Raw genomic sequence first — 23811 nt, 5'->3', positions numbered from 1 at the left:
TGGAAGTTATACAAAATTCGAAGGGGATATTCATGTGTCAAAGAAAGTATGCGAGAGAAGTGTTGGCAAAGTTTGGCATGTCTGATAGCAAACCTGTTGGAAATCTATTGTGCCAGGCACAAGGCTTTGCAAGGATGAGAAGGGAACTAAGATCGACTCAACCATGTTCAAGCAAGTTGTTGGAAGCTTGATGTACTTGACAGCAACGAGACCAGACATTATGTTTGGAGTGAGTTTGATTAGCAGATATATGTCATCTCCAACTGAGGAGCATTGGTGTGCAGCAAAGAGGATATTAAGATACATTAATGGTACAATTGAAATGGGAATTCTTTACAAAAGAGAAAGCATCACAAACTTGGTGGCATACACAGATAGCGACTTTGCAGGAGATCTTAATGACATAAAGAGTACTTCTGGGTTTGTATTTTTGCTTGCAGGAGGTGCAGTTTCTTGGTCATCAAAGAAGCGGCCTGTGGTTACATTATCTACCACCGAAGCTGAGTACATTGCCGCAGCTTCTTGCGCATGTCAATACATTTGGCTTATGAGGTTACTCGAAAAACTCGGGCATAAAGGAGAAGAAGGCAGACTAATGTACTGTGACAACAGCTCAACAATACAATTGTCAAAGCATTCCGTGTTCCATGGCAAGAGTAAACACATAGATGTGAAGTTTCATTTTTTGAGAGACTTGGTGAATGAAGGAACTGTGAAATTGAAGTACTGCAATACCCAGAATCAGATTGCAGATATTATGACAAAACCATTGAAGAAAGAACAATTTATCAAGCTACGAGAGATGTTGGGGTTGATGTCTGCAATAGAAGTAAGCTGATTTACTTACAGTATTCAGCTTAAAGGAGGGATTGATGGACTTATTCTTGGTGGACCTATTCTTCCGTAAAATCAGTTTTACTTTGATAGTTGCTATTTTCTCTCTATTTAGTTAATAAACATGCCTATTATTTAGGTTTGAATAATTCTTTGATCAGTTTTTATGTGGGTGTAAACCTAACATCCTTTTAAGTTGTAAAAGCTATTTAAGCCAAGTATTTTCATTGAATAAAATAATCTTGAGCTCTAAAAATATTGAAGCTGTACTTTAGTGTGTGAATTCTAGTTTCTACAGTTATAACATATTTTAAGACTCAAAATCATCAAATGTCATAATAGTTCTCAAAATTTATAGAGTATTGATGGAATGTATTTATAAAATTGTCCATTGCTAAAGTCTTTATACTAATAACGAGAATGGAACATGTGAGTAAAATCTTTACTAATTGAATTAACTTCCATCGTTTAACTAACACTTTTTAAGTTTATTTGAAAATTAATACACTACTAAAAAGCATGTTAACTTCTAGCATTCAAATTTAACATCGACCATCAACAAAGATGCTAATGGTGTCGGTCAAGCACACGTTACACCTCTAAACTAAATCATATTAAATTAACGCTAAATTAGTGTTATCATTGATTTTTGTTATTTAGCGTAGTTTTTTGCCAACACTACATACAACTTTTTTAACTTTTTCAAAAAATCAGTTTTCTTATTTCAATTTTAAACACGAACTTTGATGAAAGTGTTTTAAATTAAGCAAACATAAGCAATATTGTAAAATAGAAATGGTTAGAGAATAAAAAGGTAAGGGCAAATTCATTGAAGTAAAATTCTTCTCTTTCGTTTACCTTTCATTCGTAAAAAATAGTTTTTTTTTTTTTAACAAAATGCAAACTTTGCTATAATGACCATTATATGTATTTGTATGAGATCAATTATCAAATTTGACTGAAAATTAGCATTTTCTTAACCTCTTATTATAAAACTCAATTTTATGATTTATGTATCTCTTAATACAAGATGTTTTTCAAAATTTTATATACATTAATCTTTTTATAAGCATTTTATATACATTAAATATTTCATTACAACAATACCTGTATTTAATTTAGGCATAATTGCTCATGCGGTTCTTTAACTTAATTTCATATAACACTTCAGTTTTTTAATCTTTTTTTCTTTCCAATTTAGTCCTTTATTTAATTGTATTATAAAAATTCAAAAATATAAAGAATAAAAATATAAATTTATTTGAATATTTGAGTTATGAATTTAATGAAATTTGCATTATATTGAAGATGATAATTAATTTTATGAGTATCGTTTGAAAATTTTGATGAATTTTTGTAATAAAAAAAATGATAACATTGTTAACGTTTTAAAAATAAAAGATCAAATTGTTTACTTAAAATTAAATAAATGACTAAATCGGAAAAAATAAATAAATGACTATAACATGTTATCTGAAATTGAGTTAAGGGACCGTGAGTAATTATATTTTAATTTATTATTACAAAATTCAAACCTTTTTTCACTCTTATGATATTAATAATTGTGAAGGTAATTATAAAACAATGACATATTTTTAACAAATTTAATTTAATATCGTAACTATTTTTTTTTATCATTCACGATTTCGACTATTATAGATGTTATGTCCCAAATGTGGTTGTGACTGTGGAAAATTAAACACGACACTATATAAATTTTATTAAAATTATTTGTACTATCATATAATGTATAATATTTATCAAGAAATAAGAGAAAGTCATAACTAAATAAACACGTAAGGTAATATTGATGGAGTTTTGTTATTTTTTGTATTTATAGAAGCATGTTATATATAATATATTTTGTTTGTGAGAAAGTATGAGATATATTGTATGTGGGGGAAAATCCTTACTACTAAATTTTATTCATTGCTCAATATATAGAGCTAAAATGTAATATAAAAACATATTATCCTTAAAATAAGGGATAAATCATAAACATATTCTAAAAAGAAATATAAATTATATATGCTAACGATATCTTATTTTAAATCTTAAATATATTTAAATTTAAATATAAATCTAAATAAAACTTTTAAACTAATTATTATAAATATATTCAAACATATTATTATTCTCAACATTCCTCTTTGATTGAATATCTATTTTGCATCTCATTTTAATCTTAAATTAGAAATTTAACTTTCTAAAGCGTCCTTCTCATACCTAAATGTTGATTTTCATTGCATCCGTAAGAAATTGATTACCATCGTCGAGTCGGGAGGTGTCGGTTTAATATTAATGACCTCAATCGAGTGGATCGTCAAAGGATCTTCACTCAGGCCTTGAAGTCTATCTATGGCCCATACACTTGTAAGCAACGAACGAGATCGAACGGATTCGTACAATGGTAAGTGTCTTAGAGATCAACAAGATTCAATACGAGACCAAAATCATTGATCTTGAAGAAATCTGGGAGAATGTTGTTGGAATAAGGGGCATTATTAAACAAATATTTACATGATTCAATATAGTTTTGGATAATTTAATTTTTTTTATTTTTTATTTTCATGATTTAATATTATAGAACTTTAAATATTTATATTTTCTTAATTGTGTTAAAATGATATTGTATTTTGTGATTTAACAGTTTATTTTAACTCAAACGTATGTAATGAGTATGAGTTGTTGAATTTGTATTGGTGACAATTACACTTTAATAGTGAAGTTGTTGATGAAGATTACGTATCTTGTGTCATGTACCATTTTAATGAGAATTTAAGAGTCAAGCCCTTTAACTCTTTGAAGCGGCCTCTCAGCAAATTCATGTTATATGTGTATTAAGAGTAAAATTCAACCTTCAAACTTTATACTTGTGGTCCAAGTACTTTCAACCTTTGGGATGTATCTATATCCAAATACTTGTACTCACTCTAATAGTGTACTTTTATCATTGAACTCAAGACTTGATGTTACTCAAGTGTGAGTAGATTTTCCACCATTGATGATTAATAAGATATGGGCTTGAGTCTCGTCCCCAATTATGTCTTCAACACCATGTCCCTTATCAGACCTTTCGTTAAAGAATATGCATGATTCTTTTTAGTTCTTACAAATACTATGGATATTACTACATTTAAAATTAAATCCTTTACATAGTTTTGTCTTAGACTAATATGTCTAGATTTTCCATTATATACATGGCTATATGCTTTGGATAGTGCGGATTGACTATCACAATGTATGAATACGGTGCCATTGACTTTGGCCAAATAGGTATCTCATACAATAAATTTCTTAGCCATTCTGCCTTTTACTACTTGTAGTTAGGGCAATGAACTTTGCAACCATGGTGGAGTCGGCAATGCAAGTTTGTTTCTTTGATCCCCAAGAAACTGCACCTCCACCTAGAATGAAGATCCATCCACTTGTGGAAGCATGATCATCAACATAAGTTATCCATTTGGCATCTGTATATCCTTCCAAAACTGAAGAATATCCATTATAGACTAAACTATAGTTAATTGTTCCTTTCAAATATTTTAATACTCTATTAACAATGTGTCAATGTTCTTTACTTGGATTGCTTGCAAAAACATATGTCAATGTTCTTTACTCTATTAACCTTCCAACAACATATGTTATATCAGGTCTGGTACAAGTCATAACTTACATCAAGCATTTGATTATCTTTTATATTCTTGATAGTGTTGACCAATTATAACCAAACCATGACCCTTTTGCCATCTCTTTTCACATTGTATCACATTCAATTAATAAGCATCTCAATTATCACATACATAAACTTTTATGTCATTCTGTCTTTTACTATATTTAATAAGCATTTCAATTTAAAATTATAATTATTTTTTCAATATATCTAAGTCTAAGATATAATATATTGAATGCATTAAATATATTTTGCCACAAGCTAACAAAGCATGATCATAAAATTTTCTCATAATTAAATATCATAAGGTGGGTCCAAATATGTAAGTCATCTACTCCTTAACAAATAAGAATTCATGTCATTTCTATAAATAAATTATTTCTACATAATTATATTATAACTAATACATGCATCATGAATTCTATTTGTTAAAAATATGTTCTATGGTAAATCCAAATAAGTATCACAATAGAAAATAAATAATAAATAAAATCATTAAGATTTTCAATTACTTTCTTCCATAAACATTTGTCAACTTACAATAATTTTAAAACATATATCCAAATTATTTTTAATATAAAGATAAACAAGAAACAATTATTTTCATGCACATATAATATGAATTTATCAATTATACATATAACAATTTATTGCATGAAACAACAATATTTATTTAAGACGTGCATGTGTTGATAAAATACTTCATTTTTGGAGTGTCTTAAATAAACATAACAATATCTAGTCCAATCATCAATAAAGGTGACAAAATAATTTTTACCACCAATTGCAGGCCAACCATATAAATCACATACATCAGAGTGAATTAAATCTAATACCTCATAACTTCTTTCAACTTTTTTTAAAGGTTGTCTTGTGATTTTAGTTAGCATGCAAGTAGTACATGAATTTGAATTTTTATCAAAAATCGAAATTAAATTTGATTTAATCATATTATTCAATTTTCTAAAGTTAATATTTCCTAGTAGCATATGCCATAAATCACACGACTCAACAATATAAGTAGAATCCATATTATTATTATAGTTACTAACAGCAGTACATTTGAACATATTCTCACAAATGTAGCTCTTCTCTACAAACATACCCCCTAAAGAGAATAAATTTATCTCTCTCAAATACACATTTGAAACCAAACTTGTTAAGTAAAAGTACATAAATCAAGTTATTCCTAACTTCAGGAACATAAAATACATCTTTAAGAGTAAGTGTTTTTCCAGAAGTAACTTCAGGAACACTAATATTTAGAAAGAAAAGATAAGAAATAATAAGAGATAATCTCTCCCAAGAAAATGACACACAAGAGCGGATACGCTCCTACAATGGTTTACACCATTCAATTTCTAAAGTTGACAAAAAGTTCCTTTCTAAAGGGGTGGAAGCCTTTATTTAAAGACTTCCGGTATATTAGGATAGGGATTAAGTCCTAGATAACTAACTAATAACAGAAAAACCAAAACAGGTACACCTATACGACTACTAACAACCTAGGAACACAACTACTAACAAACTCCTAATAATCCCTATTTGTATATCCTAACATTACACCCCTCTTCGAAACAACCTTGTCCTCAAGGTTGACATATACTAAAGACTTCTTGTTCAATTGTTAAAAAAATTTTAAAAAAATTCCTCCAGGATCCCATTGTTGACGACTCAACTTCAGCTTTAGGAACTTTCATATTCCTTTTTTCTGCACTTTCCTGCCATAGCTTCAAAGTCGCTGAGTTCTGAATTGCCCAACAAAGTATGGCCTCTATTTATTAGACCAATCTGGTTGTGTCAGATTTCTACAGGATTGGACAGACCAAAGGTGGTGGCGGAAGGCAAATGTTCGAGAAGATTTTCAGCCACAATTTCGAGTGTGAGGAACAAGGAGACAGTTTGCTGCATCTAGTATGGCTTAATGGGGGAAAGCTCCCCAAAAAGAAAATAGACGATACACAAGGACAAGAAAAGAGAAATCAACAATGCCATTAATGAACCTTCAGATATGGCAACTCATTGATGTTGTCCTTCAGATCTGGTGGTTTTGGTGGCGGTAGGTTTGGTGGTTTTGGTGGTGGTGGGGGAGCTACAATCAGCGAATAATCCATCAGATGTAGTTCATTCGTGGTTAGTTTCCTTATAACTGCGATTCATGTTGTTTCTAATTGCAAATTGCACTTTCCAATCTGGCGACAACACAAGGCTTGTCGGAATCTTAATGGACACAAAACCAGTTCATTTGCGCACGATGCAGTGGCTACTTCCTTCTTCCTCTACCATTGTTGTTTGTTTGCCGCTAAACATTATTTCCTCCATATCCAAATTTCCAGAATTTAAGTCTTTGATAGAATGTTCATCTTCTTCATAAGTTTTCTAAATCAAAAAGAACTTCGTAGCATTGTTCATCCAACCAAACGAGTCATTTAAGGCGTGTAATGTTTCCTTCTTCAACCACAAACGCAAGACTGGATTTTCTTCCTTTTCTAAATCTTTCTTCATTGATTCTTGTTCTGTTAACTTCCCAGTCTTTATTGATTCTGATTTTTCTTATGGTTCTTGGTTTTCCGATCCATATCCAAGGTTGGATATGGGTTTTATTGAACCCGTGAATTTCATGCTTTAGAAAGAACCTTTCAGCCTTTTCGATCCACCCACTAAGACCAGTCCCTGTAAAGTTGGACAACTCTGCCTTCTTAGCCCACCAATCCTCCAGAGCAAGGATTGAACTCGGTATCTTCTAGCTACACATACTAAACACAACCATTGAGCCATTAACAATATCATGTCAATTAGAATCAATTATAAATACATATATTCACTAATATTTTAGAAATATCTCACAATGGGTATGGGTACTTAGGTACCTAATATGTACAAGTACCAGATTAAGATTGATACTCGTGATGATAGGAGCCTAGGTACGGGATTAATATGTACAGGTACCAGATTAAGATTGATCCATCGATTGTCATCCATAAATTTGGAACATTTTTCATTTTGATTTTGAGATCAAACACTTGCGAGTAAAAGCCAAATAAATGCTAACCATATATAGAAATTTCAAAAGACAATAACATACCAAAATATTAAACCTAACAACCAAATTAATTTTTTTCACATATCGCAAATGGTTAAGTATAATGAAATATCCACAATATTTAATTTCGTTCATCTACGAGAAAAAAAAAATATTTGTTGGTATCCACTCATATCGACACTAGGTGGTATCTGAAATAGCCATTTCAACCGAATGATGACAAATCATTTGTAAGACTACGATTATGTTGAATTTAGTGATACTACCATAAATCTCTAGTTCAAAACACGAGACCGACAAAACAAGTTCTTCTCAAGCCTTTTAGCAAATACATAAAGTACAAACTAAAAATAAGGATAAAACACAAGCTTAAAAAAACAACATAAAAAACATGAAAACATGGGCAAAGAGATTAGATCTCAACCTAAGCAACCATGGAGTGAACAAATTCAACAAGTGAGGTCACAATGATATGGATGTGATTTAGAGGCGGTGGATGAGGTGGAGGACAATTAACATCAAAAGACATGCAAGGTGTGAGTACTAAGGAAAGGTAGCTGCAACAAGGCTCATCTTAATTGGGCCCCCATGAAGGAGTTTTTGATATAGGAACATGAAGGAGGAATTTTTAATATTATCGAGTATAAAATGCAATATTGTAGACCATAACATTGAATTGAAGAATTGTTTAGTGGACATTTGGCCACATGAGAATAACTTATTCTGACACGTTAATTAAATCCAATGATTATTATCATAATTAACAACTTTTCGTACCGCTCCCATAATACACATATACATATATAGATGAGATTGTTGAGTTTAAGTGTGAGCGATTAAGTCTCACATCAGCTTTAAATGTGGTAAATGTTGGATATATAAGACAAGTGGCTCATATACTCATATACTAATTGTCTACGGTATATTTTGTCTTTACCCACGGCACTTCTGTAGATAACGTAAATTTACTCACGGATTATCCACATACACAGGTTCGTAGTTAGTTCACTTGTAGTAAATACTTATCGACGAACAAGCCTTGTGATACGCTTACTTAAGGAATGTTCGTGGGTAGTATGACTCATCGAGTCTCCGTGAGTAAAGTTACTCGGAGATTTTTTGTGGGTAACGACGTAGATACTTATCTACGGAAAAGTCACAAGACATCACTCACAGACAATCTTTACAAATTCTATTGTTTTCTATTTGATATTTATATTTTTATCCATGACATGTTTGTGGGTAAATTAATCACAGAAGTAGCATAGATAATAACATTCAAATTATGTATCGTTTACTCGTGGAGTTTTCGTGGGTAATAAAAAAATTGATTCTCAGTCTATTTTATTTTTTACTTTTTGTTGTATTTTAAAAATAAGTTGTAAGCATAAAAAAAGATCATTGTCAAAACAAAGTGAAGTATTATGTAAATAGTGTTGTCAAAATACACACAGTTACTACCACAAGTCTCAAAATAAGGGTAATTTACACTATCATAAGTCTCAAAATAAGCACATTGTCACTACCATAAGTTTCAAAACACACATAACGACACTATTGTAAGAATATATATAGATAATGCCTTCAAGTCTAAGCAAAAGATGTAGTCATAACTACTAAATGAAATTGATACAAAAATTAGTACTACTCCTCGCTACCATCATCATTAGACTCATCCTCATCATAATCTAGACGAAGACAAAGACGGGAGGACTCAACCTGTATTGAAGCAACACTTTTTGTCAATACTGCTAGCTACATCTGGAGCTCTGTAGTGCGATGCTTTATTTTTTGAACTTCCTCTAATCGGCGTTGCTCTGTTTTCCTTAGCTCCTCTTGTGCTTCATGTTATGTCGCTGTTGCTCGCTCCTCAAATGCTGCTATCTAGGCAGCTATCTCGTAAGAGTGGTGAGACAAGACATTGGTGCAACCTCTAGATGGACAAAGATTTTGGACTAGATCGACTTGTGACACCTGATCTATATAGCGAGGATTTATCTCCGACATCATAGATACGCCCTTGATTCTTTACCCCAACAGATTGGACCCACATGTCTAAGCGAGCTTTCTCATTAACCACTTGGCTACAACTACTAGATGTTTCCCTAACATTAGATGTTTGTTGCAACTAACTTTGGTAGTTAGAAAAGTACAAAAAAAACAGTAACCCATTTTTCATTGGTGTTAAATCTCAATAACCCTTCTATCACTCTCCAGGTAGTTACAATACTCAATATCGTGGTTTTCTTCTCTTTTATTTTATTTTTTAAAACCATTAATCTACACTTGTCTTATTTACTTGACATGTTCCCATGTGCAAGATTATCATGTATGTGTTTAAAATAAATATTTTTGTTATGGTTAGTTGAGTTGCATCAATATGCTCATAAACTTTATATGAAAAACGAAGTTGTTCAATCTGACATGATCAAGCATCCATTTAAATGTAATATAACTTGTTGTAGTATGGATAAATTAATTGAGAATGGTATGCTTTATCAAATACTTATTTATTTAAATTTTTATCTTAATATTCTATACCTTGAAAATGTTAAAAATGTTAGTTCTATAAGTGTTGAGGTTCTAACATCACTAAAAAATTTAAACAAAATTGTGTATTTTACATCCATGTGAAGAATTTTTTTTTAAAACAATAACATTTTACCTTACTAATTATGTTTACAGGAAGAGTACATTGCTTTGTTAATGGAATTTAACCCTACTAATTAACTTAATAATTATCTTGCTTTGATTCTTTTTTGAAAACAATAACAGTTTACCTTTGAGAAGTTATTGCTTTTGTAATGGAATCTAAACAAGAGTTAACATTTTGTTTATTGTCACTGATAAATCAAACTCTAAGTTATTGCTTTTGTTGTTTTCTTATTGCATTTTCAAAGGTTAAAAGACAAATATTACATACTACTCACTCTCTTTTACCAAAAGATTAGTATCGAACTTCAACAGGTTTGTGAAATTTTAAAGCAAATTACTATGCTTCTTGAAAACTCATGATTGAAAATTGTCCTTCTTATTACTACTTTTTCCTATTTATATTGAATTTCTTCAGACTGAGTCTTCTACTCAATATATAAGAAGCAAGGAATTGGCCAAATTAAAAAACAATACATTGCAATGGAATACTTTTTTTTCACTATTTGATATGAACAAAAGCCAAATTACCAATGATATCAAGGATCGAGTAGACGAAGCAGAACATTATATAGAAATGCTTTTAAAGAATATTTCTCCGAGTAATCAAGGAAATTAGACATTTGACTTCCAAACCAAACAGTAATTTACTTCAATCAACCACTAATTTGTCAAACACTATTCATATTTGATATTGAAAAAAAAACAGATATATAGTCATTCATTTCAATTCACCACTAATTTCAATTCATATTCACTAATTTCAATTTATAGTCATTCATTAATTCACCACTAATTTCAGCAAACAGAACCACTAATTCAAACATCTAATTCACTTTAACTCATCACTAATTTGTCAAATACTATTTATGTTTGATATTGAAAAGAAAAAAAGGGGATCCATAGTCATTCATTTCTTATTTGTTTCAGTTGCACAATAAGGATTAAACTACAAGAGTTAGGGATTTTCAAAGTCTTAAGAAATATTGAATTTGAGATGTAAGGGATTTCAATAAGTTTCGCAAAAAAAAAAACACGAGAGAACGAGTTAGGCTTTACAAATCAATTAATAAACCATTTCTTTCATCATTTACTCTACAAATAATCATGAAAATTGAATAAATTAGATAGAGCAAATGAGAGAATGAGAGCAAACGCGAGCAAACAGAGAGCGGATGATAGAGAGAGCGAACGAGAGAGAGGTAGATGGGGAGAGAGAGGGGGGGAGATAGAGAGAGGGGGGAGAGAGAGAAGGGGGAGAGAGAGAGAGGGGAGAGAGAATCTATCAATGAGATAGAGCGAACATTAAAGTGACGGTCGGAGAGATCTGAGTCCATGTGGTCGGAGCGACGGCAATCTGACCTTGAGCAAGGTTGTAATCTGAGTTGGAAGAAGAATAAGGGTTTCTATTTTAGGGTTGCATAGAGATAAGTGAGAATGAGTTAGTATTTTTAGTCAAGTGAGAATGATTTAGTTTTTGAAGTCAAGTGAAAATGATGAGTTTTATAACTCCACAAAATAAACTTCTAACAAAAAAATAAAATAATAAACAAAATTTTACTTTCACTTTACCCACGGACAATCTGTGAAACAATTGAAAATATTCTCTTCATTTACCTACGGAGAATTTGTGGTAATAGATAAATTTCAACAATTTAAGTGTGAGTTGCATTTTTTTAACTTTACCCACAATTTTTTTTTCTTTTACCCACGGAATAACCATGGAATCTATTTTTTAAAAAAAAAATAATTTATTCAATAACAAATTTACTCACAGTTTTTACGTATATGCCAAATAATTTACTCATGAACTGAGATTCGTTGATAATATTTCGTAAGTATACGAAGGCATATAAAGTTTTGGGTCGAGATATAGTATCAATGTCTCTAGGGACCCTAGAGTTTAGCTCATTGTAAATGTTGAATTGTTGAATGCTATTTCACATTAAATTCTACATTAAATGCTATTTGACTAAATCAATCCAAAAAAATCAGAAATAAATCAAAACAAAAATGACTTAAATAAAAAAAGTTTAATCATGCAGTTAATTCCGATTAAACACCAAAAAAAACAATACTAGATAATATTTGATTTGTGGTACTACTGGACCTATAAGTGTTTTATTCTTATTCTCTAAAACATCACGCACGATCATCCCCATTCTTCGATTCCTTGAGTTTGCAATGTTGCCAATATTGTTACTTCCACTTGCTCATGATTATTCACCAAATTTGCAAAAACCACAAATTTTCATGGACATACTAGGTATTCTTGACCCTCTTATTTGTTTTCAATCTATTTATTTATATTTTAAGATTTTTCTTTTGAAGCTGCATAGAAAAATTGAATATTAACCCTAAAGTGTTGCTTGTTTCGGTTAGATGTGGAATTTATGTAGATAAAAGGATGATGCTCACAGATTATTAGTCAGATAAAATGTTGCAAATAGACATTTCAATCATATGACTTTTCCTATTATTTTTGTACCATTTATGGTGGTTAATTGTATAACCTATGCACCTTTTTGAGATTGTAAATAATATAGTCATTGAAGTTTATGCTTTGCTTGTTTATTTTCCACTATGCATGGTTGGTGATTTTATTGTCAAACCAACGAATTTTGATGATTTTATTTAGTTTATTTCAAATTTTCACATATTAATACGTTTAATCTTATTATCAAATAAAAAATATATGATCTTAAAAACATGAAAAGGATAACAATAAATAAAATAAAAAAAGACACCGAAGAAAAGTGTTTTTCCCTTAAAATTTTCACACATGGTATTTGGATTTCAATAAAAGAAAAAAAAAAATAAATAAAAGGACATATATACTATTTAATATTTGTGACACTCGATTAATTAACTGTCCATTTTCGACTTCACTTGCCAGAATCTACAAATATATAAATACTAAAAAATATTAGTCTCATTAATATAGATATATAATCATGCCTTATTCACTTTAGATTATAAAAAACCATAATAATCTTTTCATACACATTAATTCCCTACTTCTAAATAACATAAAATTAACCTTTATAAAAGAAATAAAAGTACATGAAATTGACATTGGATGTGTAATTTTGTTTCTATATTTCCTTAAAGAGAATCAAGATTTAAAAAATTAAAAAATTTATGAATACAATCTCCCAATTATTATTGATTTAAAGAATTATCAATCTCTCTATAATGAAAATAAATATTATCAATTAAAGACAAGATTTGTTCATCCTCTTCCTTCACTTTTGATTGAATTAAAAAGTATCAATAAAAAGATAAATTAATTTTATCAGGTCATTTTCAACAATTTCAAATAATCACCCATTATTAATTTACCATTAACAAAAAAGGTATCAATCCTACACCTTACTATAATTACAAATCCAATAACCACTTTGTACTGTATACTGTCGGTAGTAATTTTCGTTGGTATAAAAGTTATATTTAAATTTTCTTTGGTCTAAAAGTTATATTTAAATTTTTGTTGGCCTAAAGGGTTATATTTTACCATATTAAATAAATTATATCATCAACAAAAAAATAAAAATACTATTTAAATCAAATAAATAAATTAACCTTTTGTACCAGAAAAGTTAACTCCAATAAATGCATATTTACACCACAATAATTCATCTAAAATCACTTGCACCTTTCTTCAAATAATGTATAGTTTTCATACAATTGGACAAGTTCCAATACATAGAAAAGAATTTGGAATGTAAAACTTTTGGGTTTGATTAAATTTTTTAAAATGCAAGCCCATACCAGATTGGATTCAGTTAGCAAAGTCACAAAAAAAAGGGGTTCATTTAAACATATTGGGCCAATGACTACAAGTCTATTATAAAATACTACACACGATAAAATCTTTTTAAAAAAAATTGTTCAATTTTTGTTAAATAAATTTTCTTTATTATATTAGATGAATGCAAAATTAAAACTTAATTTTTTTTTTACTAAAACGATATTCATTCAAATTGATAGAAATTGCATCGATTGCAAAAACTGAAAATAATGAATCAGCGAGCAAACTCACAACATTCAAGTTAATATTGTAAAATAATAAAATATTGTAAAATTGAGGTGTTAGGAGTACTCATTACTCTAAAGTTGTAATATTGATGATATTAAAATCATTGTTTGAATTTGCACAAATTGAGATGTCAATATGAACCAAAGAACATTGCAACAAGAAAGAAAATGAAATGTTGCACCAAGACAACAAACAAATACTGCCGCATAAATACGACGAAATCAAAAACAAGTAAGAGAGATGATTTTGAACCAAAAATTGGCCCTAAAGCACCTCTCTTTAATGAAAATATGAAACAAATTAAAAGATAGTAGAAAAAAATACGAGAAGGAGACAACCAAGTTAAAAAGTTAATATACGGTATCAAATGTGTGCATATATTTATATATATAATTTATATCATTATATTAAAAATCATTTTTTAAAAAAAAATAGGAGAAGATTAAATTTTTATTATCAAATGATCATTTTACTGACTATTTTATGTTTTATTTGAACTTTGTCCCTTAAACTTTTTTTTTCTTTATAAGTTTCCTCCTAAAGGTAATCCTATTCAAGATGCGTCACACATTAAATGTGGATACCTCTAGCAAATATTCGAATTCACCATATTGTAGGAGTCTAGCCCCATCCATTAGACTCAACTTATGTTGGTTAACTTTGTCCCTTAAGTTTCAAATGTCATACTCTTGATATTAAAAATAATTAAATTTAAAATATACAAATATTAATATATACATTATCAAATTTTTATGTCCTATTCAATGTAAAATTTATTTATAATTATAACAATGTTAAAAAATTATAATTTATATGTAAATAATTATTTCTCTACCCTCGTACATCAGATGGACTCAATTAAACTAATTAGTGTTTATAACATTGTATGGTCATAAATTTAGCAATATTATATCACATAGCATTGAACTGCAGAACTTTGAGATAGGCATCCATCCCATAAGAATAATTTAATCTAACACATTAATTAAATTCAATAATTATATTATTAGTAGTTTTTGTTTCTCGTAATAAATAATCGTTCTGATCGAATAAACTCATTATAAAAACTCACATTTGATATATTTTCTAAGTAAAAATAAGTTTGTTATGTGAAAGTGAGAGAGGACCAAATTTCAATTATTTGATTATAATTAAGTCCAGATTATAACATTTATTAAGTGACCTCACGTGACCTTTCTGACAATTGAGATTAGAAATTGGAAATTCTCTTCTCCAAAATGAAGAATGACCTGGATCAAAATAGTCAAATTTGTTTGGGCAGAAGGAAATCAAATTTATTACTATGCAACCAAAAAATAAATTATAATTCAAATGTAAATATAAATTATAAAAAAGTTAGGAGCCGACAAAAAATAAAAAGAAGTGGTGATGGACAAATAGAAGCATAGAAGTGACAAAAATAAAAAGTAGTGATGGACAAATAAAAAGAAGTGGAAGAAGAAATTTTGAGGAAAGTTTTTTATTTGGAAGATGACATGATAGTCATGTGAGATCTTTTTTCTTAATGTAATCTGAACCGTTAGTTATAATCAAATGGCTGTATATATATATATATATTCTATTTCAGCAGTAGTAAAAGGATTTTTGTGAAAGAAAAAAAAAGTTTTAACAAATGAAGAATAGTTCAAAAATTAAAGACAAAAAAGGTGCAGCTCAAAACTACATCTTGTAATTCATATATTCAATCTCACCAAGAAGAAAAGAAAGACTTTTTCTTGTTTTTGCTCCCTTTTCACATCGCATGACAAATTTTTCCTATATCATAGAGTTTTCTTTCCTTCTTTATTTATTTTTTTAATAAAAAAGAAAAACTCCAATCTCAAAAAAAAAAAAACAACTTATTTTCTCTCCCTACATTTTTCTTTCATCATACCTCAACCAAGCAATGATTAAATCTTGAGTTTTAGTAACAGTTAAAAATTGAGCCATTTCAAGGGCACAAAGTAAACAACATAGGCACAGAAGGGTAGAAATTATGACAAATTTATTCAAGATAACTGTCTTAGAAGCAGACATTAAAACTCTTAACTACAATATGTTGCTGTAATTGATTTCTTGAATTCAAATTTATAAGCTACCAATATTGAACTATAGTCTGCATGCTAAATATTTAACATGTAGCTAAATTGCACTGTTGATTAGAGTCTTAGAAACCATGAAGCTTGATATTCTCCTTCTTTACAATGCCAGCCTGTTTGTAACAGCATAGAGAAACTTAGAGAGGATAACGCTATTTCATTATAAAGAATTTGACGAACATACTAAATAGAGTAAAACAGTTTTACACTGTCATCCAACGAGAAACTATCATCCTCCATGTCATACCAACAATTTCAAATCATCCTTACAAGGATGAAGTGACGTGGCAAAATAATAGATTTTCGTTAGATGTCGGCATAAAACAATCTTACATTGACAGTGAATAAAATCCCAAAATAAAACAACAGGCACATTATAATTCACACAATATAAATGCTTACTTGCACAAGGAAAGTAGAAACATTCTTCCTTTGATCTCCCTGAAGTTGTATAACCTGTGTCCATACAAAATTGACATTTAAGTTTTAATTGATAACAGTGAGAAGAAATCATACTAAATGAAAAAGTCCATAAGTGGGGAAAGGATATAAAAAATTCCACCGGATGATATTTCATTTATCAATTGCAAAATGAAATGACTGCGTAGTACATTAACGTTTGTTATGAAAAGCAAAAGACAAACCTGGCCCAACTCAGGGTCCTCGACAACAGTACCATTACAGCAGAATTCTTTCTTCAGGTCTTTGAGTATCTTGCTATAGCTGTACTCTTTCTTTAACCCTTGAACAGTTGTTAAGCTTTTCCTTCCATTACGCTGCTGTACGCGGACATGAACATACTCTTTTGTCCCGGCACCTGAGTCCTCAGCATTTGCCTCAGCAAAGGGATCTAATCAATTATCATACCACATCAGCAACCAATGTTAAATTGTTAACAAGAAATTGTAAAATATCTGGCTTCAATTTACTGATTTTTATAAATACCACAAGAAAATATGAACTTTAGAGATTCAACAGCACTCACCAAAAGTTGATGGGATGTTTGTGTCAAACTCAGACATGAAATTTTCGCTTGGTAACTTGTAATGAATGAGGTCCTTTTGATGAAATCAACCACTAAGCAATGGAAAAAAAATCAAATATACTCCAAGTCAGAGATGAGATGTGCCAAAAGACATTTGTGAAGATGCTGTTAATGTCTATATCTATATTATACTTAATATTAATTCCCAAATGTGCAAATATATGAACTGGGATAGAGCATATAACAATTGCACTACAAAAATTAGGAAGTACATATTTCATAAGCTTTTACTATAGAGAAGACATATGCAATAATTAAGAGACTGAAAACAAATGAAAATACAGAAGACATATACTTACAATTGCCTACAGTAGACCCACAGTGAGTCCAATCCTTTTCAACAATTGCACTATAGTTGTTATTAGACAATACTTTAAACTAAATAACGTATTGCAAAACAATATCAATTTGTTCAATATCGGTATAGCACCACTATACCCGCTATTCGACAAGTGTTTTCTAGGGGCCCCATGACAGAAGGGTGGAAGCTTTATAGTAGCACTGGGTTGCCCTTTCCTATAACTGAAAACTATAGATGATCCTAATTCCTCATTATAACATGCCTCTTTAACCAGTCCAAAATGACAGAATGAATAACATGTTGAGAATCAATAAACCCTCATTGTCCTTACATATATATCAAGACCCAATTCTTCCAAAACACTATGCTTTTAGATGAAGGTTCATTAACGATTTTACAGATCTAACAGCATGAGGACTCATTCATGTATATTCCCAGGCATTTACTTCTTATATACACTCCTCACAACTAAAATCAATTTCTTATTATACATCGATGCACAATTTGATTGGAAAAATTGCCTTCCAAGTTCCAGCAGCACCTTCAACTTAATGGTCTCAGTCTCAGATATTGCTAGGTTTTATCCCAAAAAGAAAAATTGATATTTCTCCATCATCAATAAGAATGATCATCAAAAGAAACACCAGGGAATTGTCTAATAATATTGATAGCATATTCTCCTATTAGATAACCAGTATAGACAGAAAGAAGATATATAAAAATACATATTCTGACCCCCTCACTAGTCACTATATGCCTATTTAGATTGACTTTTTTTAAATTATCTACTAACACTTGTGAGACTGGGAGAACTTATGGAAACAACTTATGACATGCCTATTAGTTGTTTTAAACTTATTTTCATAAGTCATCCAAGAAAACTCACGAAAACAAGGTATAGCTTCTATAAAATCAGTTTAACTTTTGTTTTATCTTTTATAAAAATAGCTTATATAATAGCAATTAGATGACATGTCTATAAGTTGTTTCAAACTCATTTCCATAAACTCTCCAATATAGCTTATGAAAACAAACTATAGCTTATATAAAACCAGTTTAACTTTTATTTTATCTTTTTTTTAAATAGTTTACACATAAGCACTAAAGTAATAAACGTCTATGCTATAAGCACTTAATTAAACCATTTATCCAAATAGGGCCCATGTTCCAGTTGCAGGAATGCATTGAATCTTAAAAAGTTTATTAATTTATAGTGTATACTATGTACTCAAATGGGATCTTATATGTATTTTAGACAACTATATTACAAGGAATTCATAAAAATATCGATGAACCTGACCTGCTCAAAACCCAAAAAACCAAAGAAAAAATATGATTCACCGGCCAAATTGACCTTTTTATTAAAGATTCACACAAAATCATTCAACAATTGAAACACCAATTATATTGCAAAGTACATATACACTTGAAAAAAATACAAATCCCTAAATATATTATTATGCTAACAAATAACAAAGATATAATTATATATCAAAAATAAAAAAAAAATAAAAAAAAATAAAAAATTAGGTATTAAAGAAAATCCTCGTTCCCAAACGGAATCGGGTTAAAGTAACAAACTTGATTAGGTATACAAACTTCGTTATGAATTTGAAAGAAAGAAAAAAGACAAAGACCGAAAGACGAAATAAAAATAAAAGCATATGCAGCAAAATAAATAATAAATAATAACAATAAATTAAGAAAAATAAACAAATGAGAAAGAAAGAAGGAGAATGGAAGAGTGAAAATAACCTGAGTGTTGCGGAGAGGGAGATGGAAAAGGATGAAAGAACGAGTGAAAAAGATCGCGGTGAATGTGAGAGAAAATTGAGAACGAAAACTGGATCAAGTTTATTTTTTATATGTATTTATAGGGAGGATCGGATTCGAGATAAATTCTCTCAACCACACAGCTTTGTTACAATTCTAATTTTCTTGATATTTATTTGCTTATTTAGTAATGATTCTAATTTTCTTTATATGGATTTAATTCCTATTAGGGTAAAAAGTTTGTATTCGGTAATCAATCTCAAATGATTAGGGATTTTTTTAAGAAGCAAAAATTCATTAAACTACAAGTACAAAAATGACTATAAACAGACTGTCCTAAATAGGTTGGGGTAATATTTTTAGTCTCAAAAAGTCCTATAAAATTAAAATTAAAATTAAAAATTAATAAAAAGATTTAAAGAATAAATTGAAAATGTCTCTACGCTTGACATTAAAAATATATTTAACCAACTTTATTTTATTATAAAAAAATAAAATTGGATGCATTCTCTTATTAGCAACTCTTTTTTGTTGGGTTATTCAAAATTTTAAGATGGTAACGAACTTATTTGAGATTGACGCAACTACTATAGTAAATATTGGATAGTTTTCACTGTATAGATGAATTTGTGGAGCTGACAAACCTCGTCTCTTGTCTCTTCTTGAGTATAGTTTTGATTACTATAGGAAAGTTGGCTTTGTACCCTCAACCCTATATCCCCTATTTAAAAAAATTATGTTTAAAATGTTTAAAATACCCTTAACGAAACTGTAAAAATCAAAAAGTTGGCTCATACCCCTACTATTTGTCTTTTCTGGAAAAAGTGAGTTTTGTTTAAAAAATTTATTTACCGAAAATTTAAGGAGGAATCAAATTTCCGGAAGTTAAATTCAATACCGGAAATTTAGTTTTTGAAATTTCCGAGAGTTCCATCCGAAAATTTGAAATATCCGGAAATTATTTTCAATATCGAAAATTTTAAATTTTCGAGTGACACTCCCGAAAATTTAAAAAATGAAATTTTCAGAAAGTTCACCGGAAATTTCAAATTTTCGGGATGTTCACCAGAAATTTCATCTGTCACTGAAATTTCCGGAGCATTTTTTTTTAGATTATTTGAAAAAAAAATACAGTTTTTTTTCATTCTATTTTTTTAATTTTGACTTCCTTCCTCACTTTCCGATCTCTACGTCAGATCGAGTAATAATAACTACTAATCGATTTTGTCGGTCGACCTCTCTTGCCCATGATATGACAATTTCTTTTGACTAAAAAATTTGATCGGTTGTGAATATTTCAGTCAAATCTATATATACTGTTTGTGTTTTTTCATCCCTGTTTAAAAAAAAAAAAATTATACCGGATTTTTTTAAATTTCCGGTTAAGTATAATAACTATCGGATATTTCAAAAACTTGAAATTTCCAGTAAGGTAAACATAACTACCATATAATTCAAAATTTGAATTCTCGATAAAGAAAATGTAACTACCGGAAATTTCAAATTTCCATTAAAGTAAATGTAATTACCGAAAATTTCATGGCACAAATTTTCGGTATTATAAATACTTTACCGGAAATTTGGTAGCGAAATATTCGGTAACATAATTGTACTACTGGAAATTTGAAATACGAAATTTCCGGTAGTGAATTTTTGTGTATCAAATTTTAATGGAAAAATTCCACGTAGTGGAAATTTGGTTAAAGATGTGAGATTTTGAAGTGATTTTTTTTTACCATTCAATCAATGAAATTCTTAAGGATAATTTTGGGTTTTTAACAATTTAAGGCGGTATAAGATTAACTGGGGGTACAAAAGACAACTTTCTTACTATAGTTTTGAAATGTAAAAAACTCTGAACCAACTTTACTTTTAAAGAGTCCAAAGGACCATCTCCCCTGTATTTTTATTTTTTTAAATAATAATGATAAATTACTAAAATAATAATGACAAGTTACTAAAATTCATTTTATTTGGCATCCCATTTGTCTTCCCAACTTCCATGCCTTCTCTCAATTCTCTACTCCCTCTCTTCTCTCGGGGTCACCAGCCATCAGACTCTTCAACTCCATTATGCGGTATCCCTCTTTTGTGACCAGCATGGTCGCTATCTGTCTTGTTTCGCAGTCGCAACGGTCTAACGTCGACTCTTGGTCTTGGCTCTAAGACTATCTCAATATGCTTGTTATATTTTTCAAGTTTTTACTATTTTTTCTTCTACTATTTGTTAATTCTGAATTATTTTAGTTTAAAATTGTGAAATACTAGTAGTGTCTGAAATGTATTTGTGCAAGATCTGCTGCTGGATCTGGTCAAACCCAAAAAGTTGTTTGTGCAAGCTTTGAACAATAATAATTGTGATATTCCTTTAAGTCAACTTTCCTACTAATAATATGATGTTTTATATTGAAAAAGAAATAGTTTAAAGCTTTAATTTTGATTCAAATATTGATGATTTCAAGGCTTTAGGAGAAGAATTACACGACTTTAATTCGATATAAATGTCTCTTCTCATAGATTATATTTTTATTTTGTATTAATGTTATGTTGAATTTTTGGTAAAGTTATATAACTTTTATGAATTTGCTAATACTTATAGCTCCACCAATATTTTGTTCAAGATTCGCTACTAGGTGAAACCCAAAAAATTGTTTGTGCAAGCTTTGAACAATAACAATTGCGATATAAGTCAACTTTCCTGCCCATGTGTAACGGGAGATCAAATTTCTATCATCGTCCCTAAAACGGAATATATTGTTGGTCCAGAACTTTCATGGCTGTATGATTTGGCCAAAAGATGCAAAATCTTTGAAAGTCCACGACTTAAGAGCCAAGCTACTGTTGTTTTGGAAATATTCGGGAAAGTGGCGGTGATCTCGCTTGGAAAAGGCTAATATGAGTTATCTTTTTCATCCATAAAAGATCCTTTTTGCATTGTTCAATCTTTGTGATTGCTAATAATCTTGATAGTAGGGGTGGCCAAAGTTCAGTTCTGAACTAGAACCATTTGAAAACTGAACCGAACCAATTTTCAGTTTAAAAAATTGAACCGAACTGATTTTCAGTTCAAAAAACCGAACCAAATTGGTTTATAAACCGGTGAACTGATTTATTTTGGAACCAAACCGAAGTGGTTTGTAAACCAAATTTTACATAATTACCCTTAATTATTTCTGAAAAAACAAATTTGATTCTAGTTTTTTCGAATTAAAAATCGGTTCGATTCAGTTTTTCGAACTGAAAACCGGTTCAGTTCGGTTCGATCCGGTTCTAATTTTAAAATATCAGTTCGAAAACAGTTCGATTTTCAATTTTTATAAATCAGTTCCATTCAAAAGCAGTTCGGTTCAGTTCAGTTATGCAGTTTAATTCAATTGTTGGTTTTTTTAACACTCTTACTTGATAGGCTTGTTCGAATAGACAACACTACCACCAAAATAAGATTTGATCATTCCTTTGCGCACTAACGAATCCATCTTGATATTGACTTAGCTTATAAACTTCATAATCAATTCTCAGTAAAAGAAAGTATTTTTTCTTCTTTTGCATACGAAAAATCTTCCCAGCTTTGTTAACTATTGTAAGCACATTGGGCACTGTGAACGAGTGCTAAAAGGCTAGGGCTATCATAATAAAAAAATTAGTTATATATTGTAAGAACATTTTAACTACTGTCATAATTTAAATTGGTTACACATGACAAAGTTTGGTCAGTAACTTTGTAATAAAAAATTTAGGCCAATAATACCAATTGAACATAGATTAGAGAAATATTAAGATCTAATTATACTCATTAGAATGGTTTGTATATGTAAAACTTCGATGGGCGACATATTAAGGATCCATTATCTTACATAAGTAGATTAAATCGGCCAAGCTTCATAAGACCAAAAAAAGAAAAGGGGGGCAAGATTCAATTATTTACTTAGTAGGACTAGGAGTGAATTTAAATTGAATTTACGGGACAAGTTGACGTGGCCTCAATAAATTTGGTAGTCTATTGGGCTTTTTGTATAAATTGTAAAAATAACATGTATTTAATATTTATACTTAAGGATGGAAGTAGATCGGGATGTAATGGATCAGTTCGATTTGATTTTTTACGAAAAATAAATCAAAACCAATGAAATTTGTACGGGTTAATTTTATTCGGTTTTACTTATTTTTATAATTGAAGCCGAACCAAACTAAACCGATAATATATGAGTTGGTTCGGTTCAGGTAATTGGATTTAAAAAAAAAACGATAAACATTTTAATTTTTTTACAGAAGAAAAAAAGAATATACAAGTGCAACGACCATTTAAATTTCTTCCTCTAAAATAGAATTTGGAATAACTACAAACTCGTAATTTA

General features: G+C 29.7%; 1 protein-coding gene across 1 annotated transcript; it reads right to left on the bottom strand.

Annotated features, from left to right (window-relative positions):
* Window positions 1-16220: 16220 nt before the first annotated feature.
* Window positions 16221-19603, bottom strand: LOC101498484 (protein translation factor SUI1 homolog). Its single transcript, XM_004515027.4, has 5 exons — window positions 19439-19603; window positions 17323-17414; window positions 16982-17187; window positions 16740-16793; window positions 16221-16450 (listed from the first exon to the last, which is right to left on the bottom strand). The coding sequence occupies exons 2-5, from the start codon at window positions 17357-17359 to the stop codon at window positions 16406-16408; spliced, it is 342 nt and encodes a 113-aa protein (XP_004515084.1). The 5' UTR covers window positions 17360-17414; window positions 19439-19603; the 3' UTR covers window positions 16221-16405.
* Window positions 19604-23811: the final 4208 nt, after the last annotated feature.

This window comes from Cicer arietinum, chromosome 6 (assembly GCF_000331145.2).
Source record: "Cicer arietinum cultivar CDC Frontier isolate Library 1 chromosome 6, Cicar.CDCFrontier_v2.0, whole genome shotgun sequence".
NCBI lineage: Eukaryota > Viridiplantae > Streptophyta > Magnoliopsida > Fabales > Fabaceae > Cicer > Cicer arietinum.
Note: the sequence above shows the minus strand (reverse complement) of the source record. Positions and strands in the feature narration are given on the sequence as shown.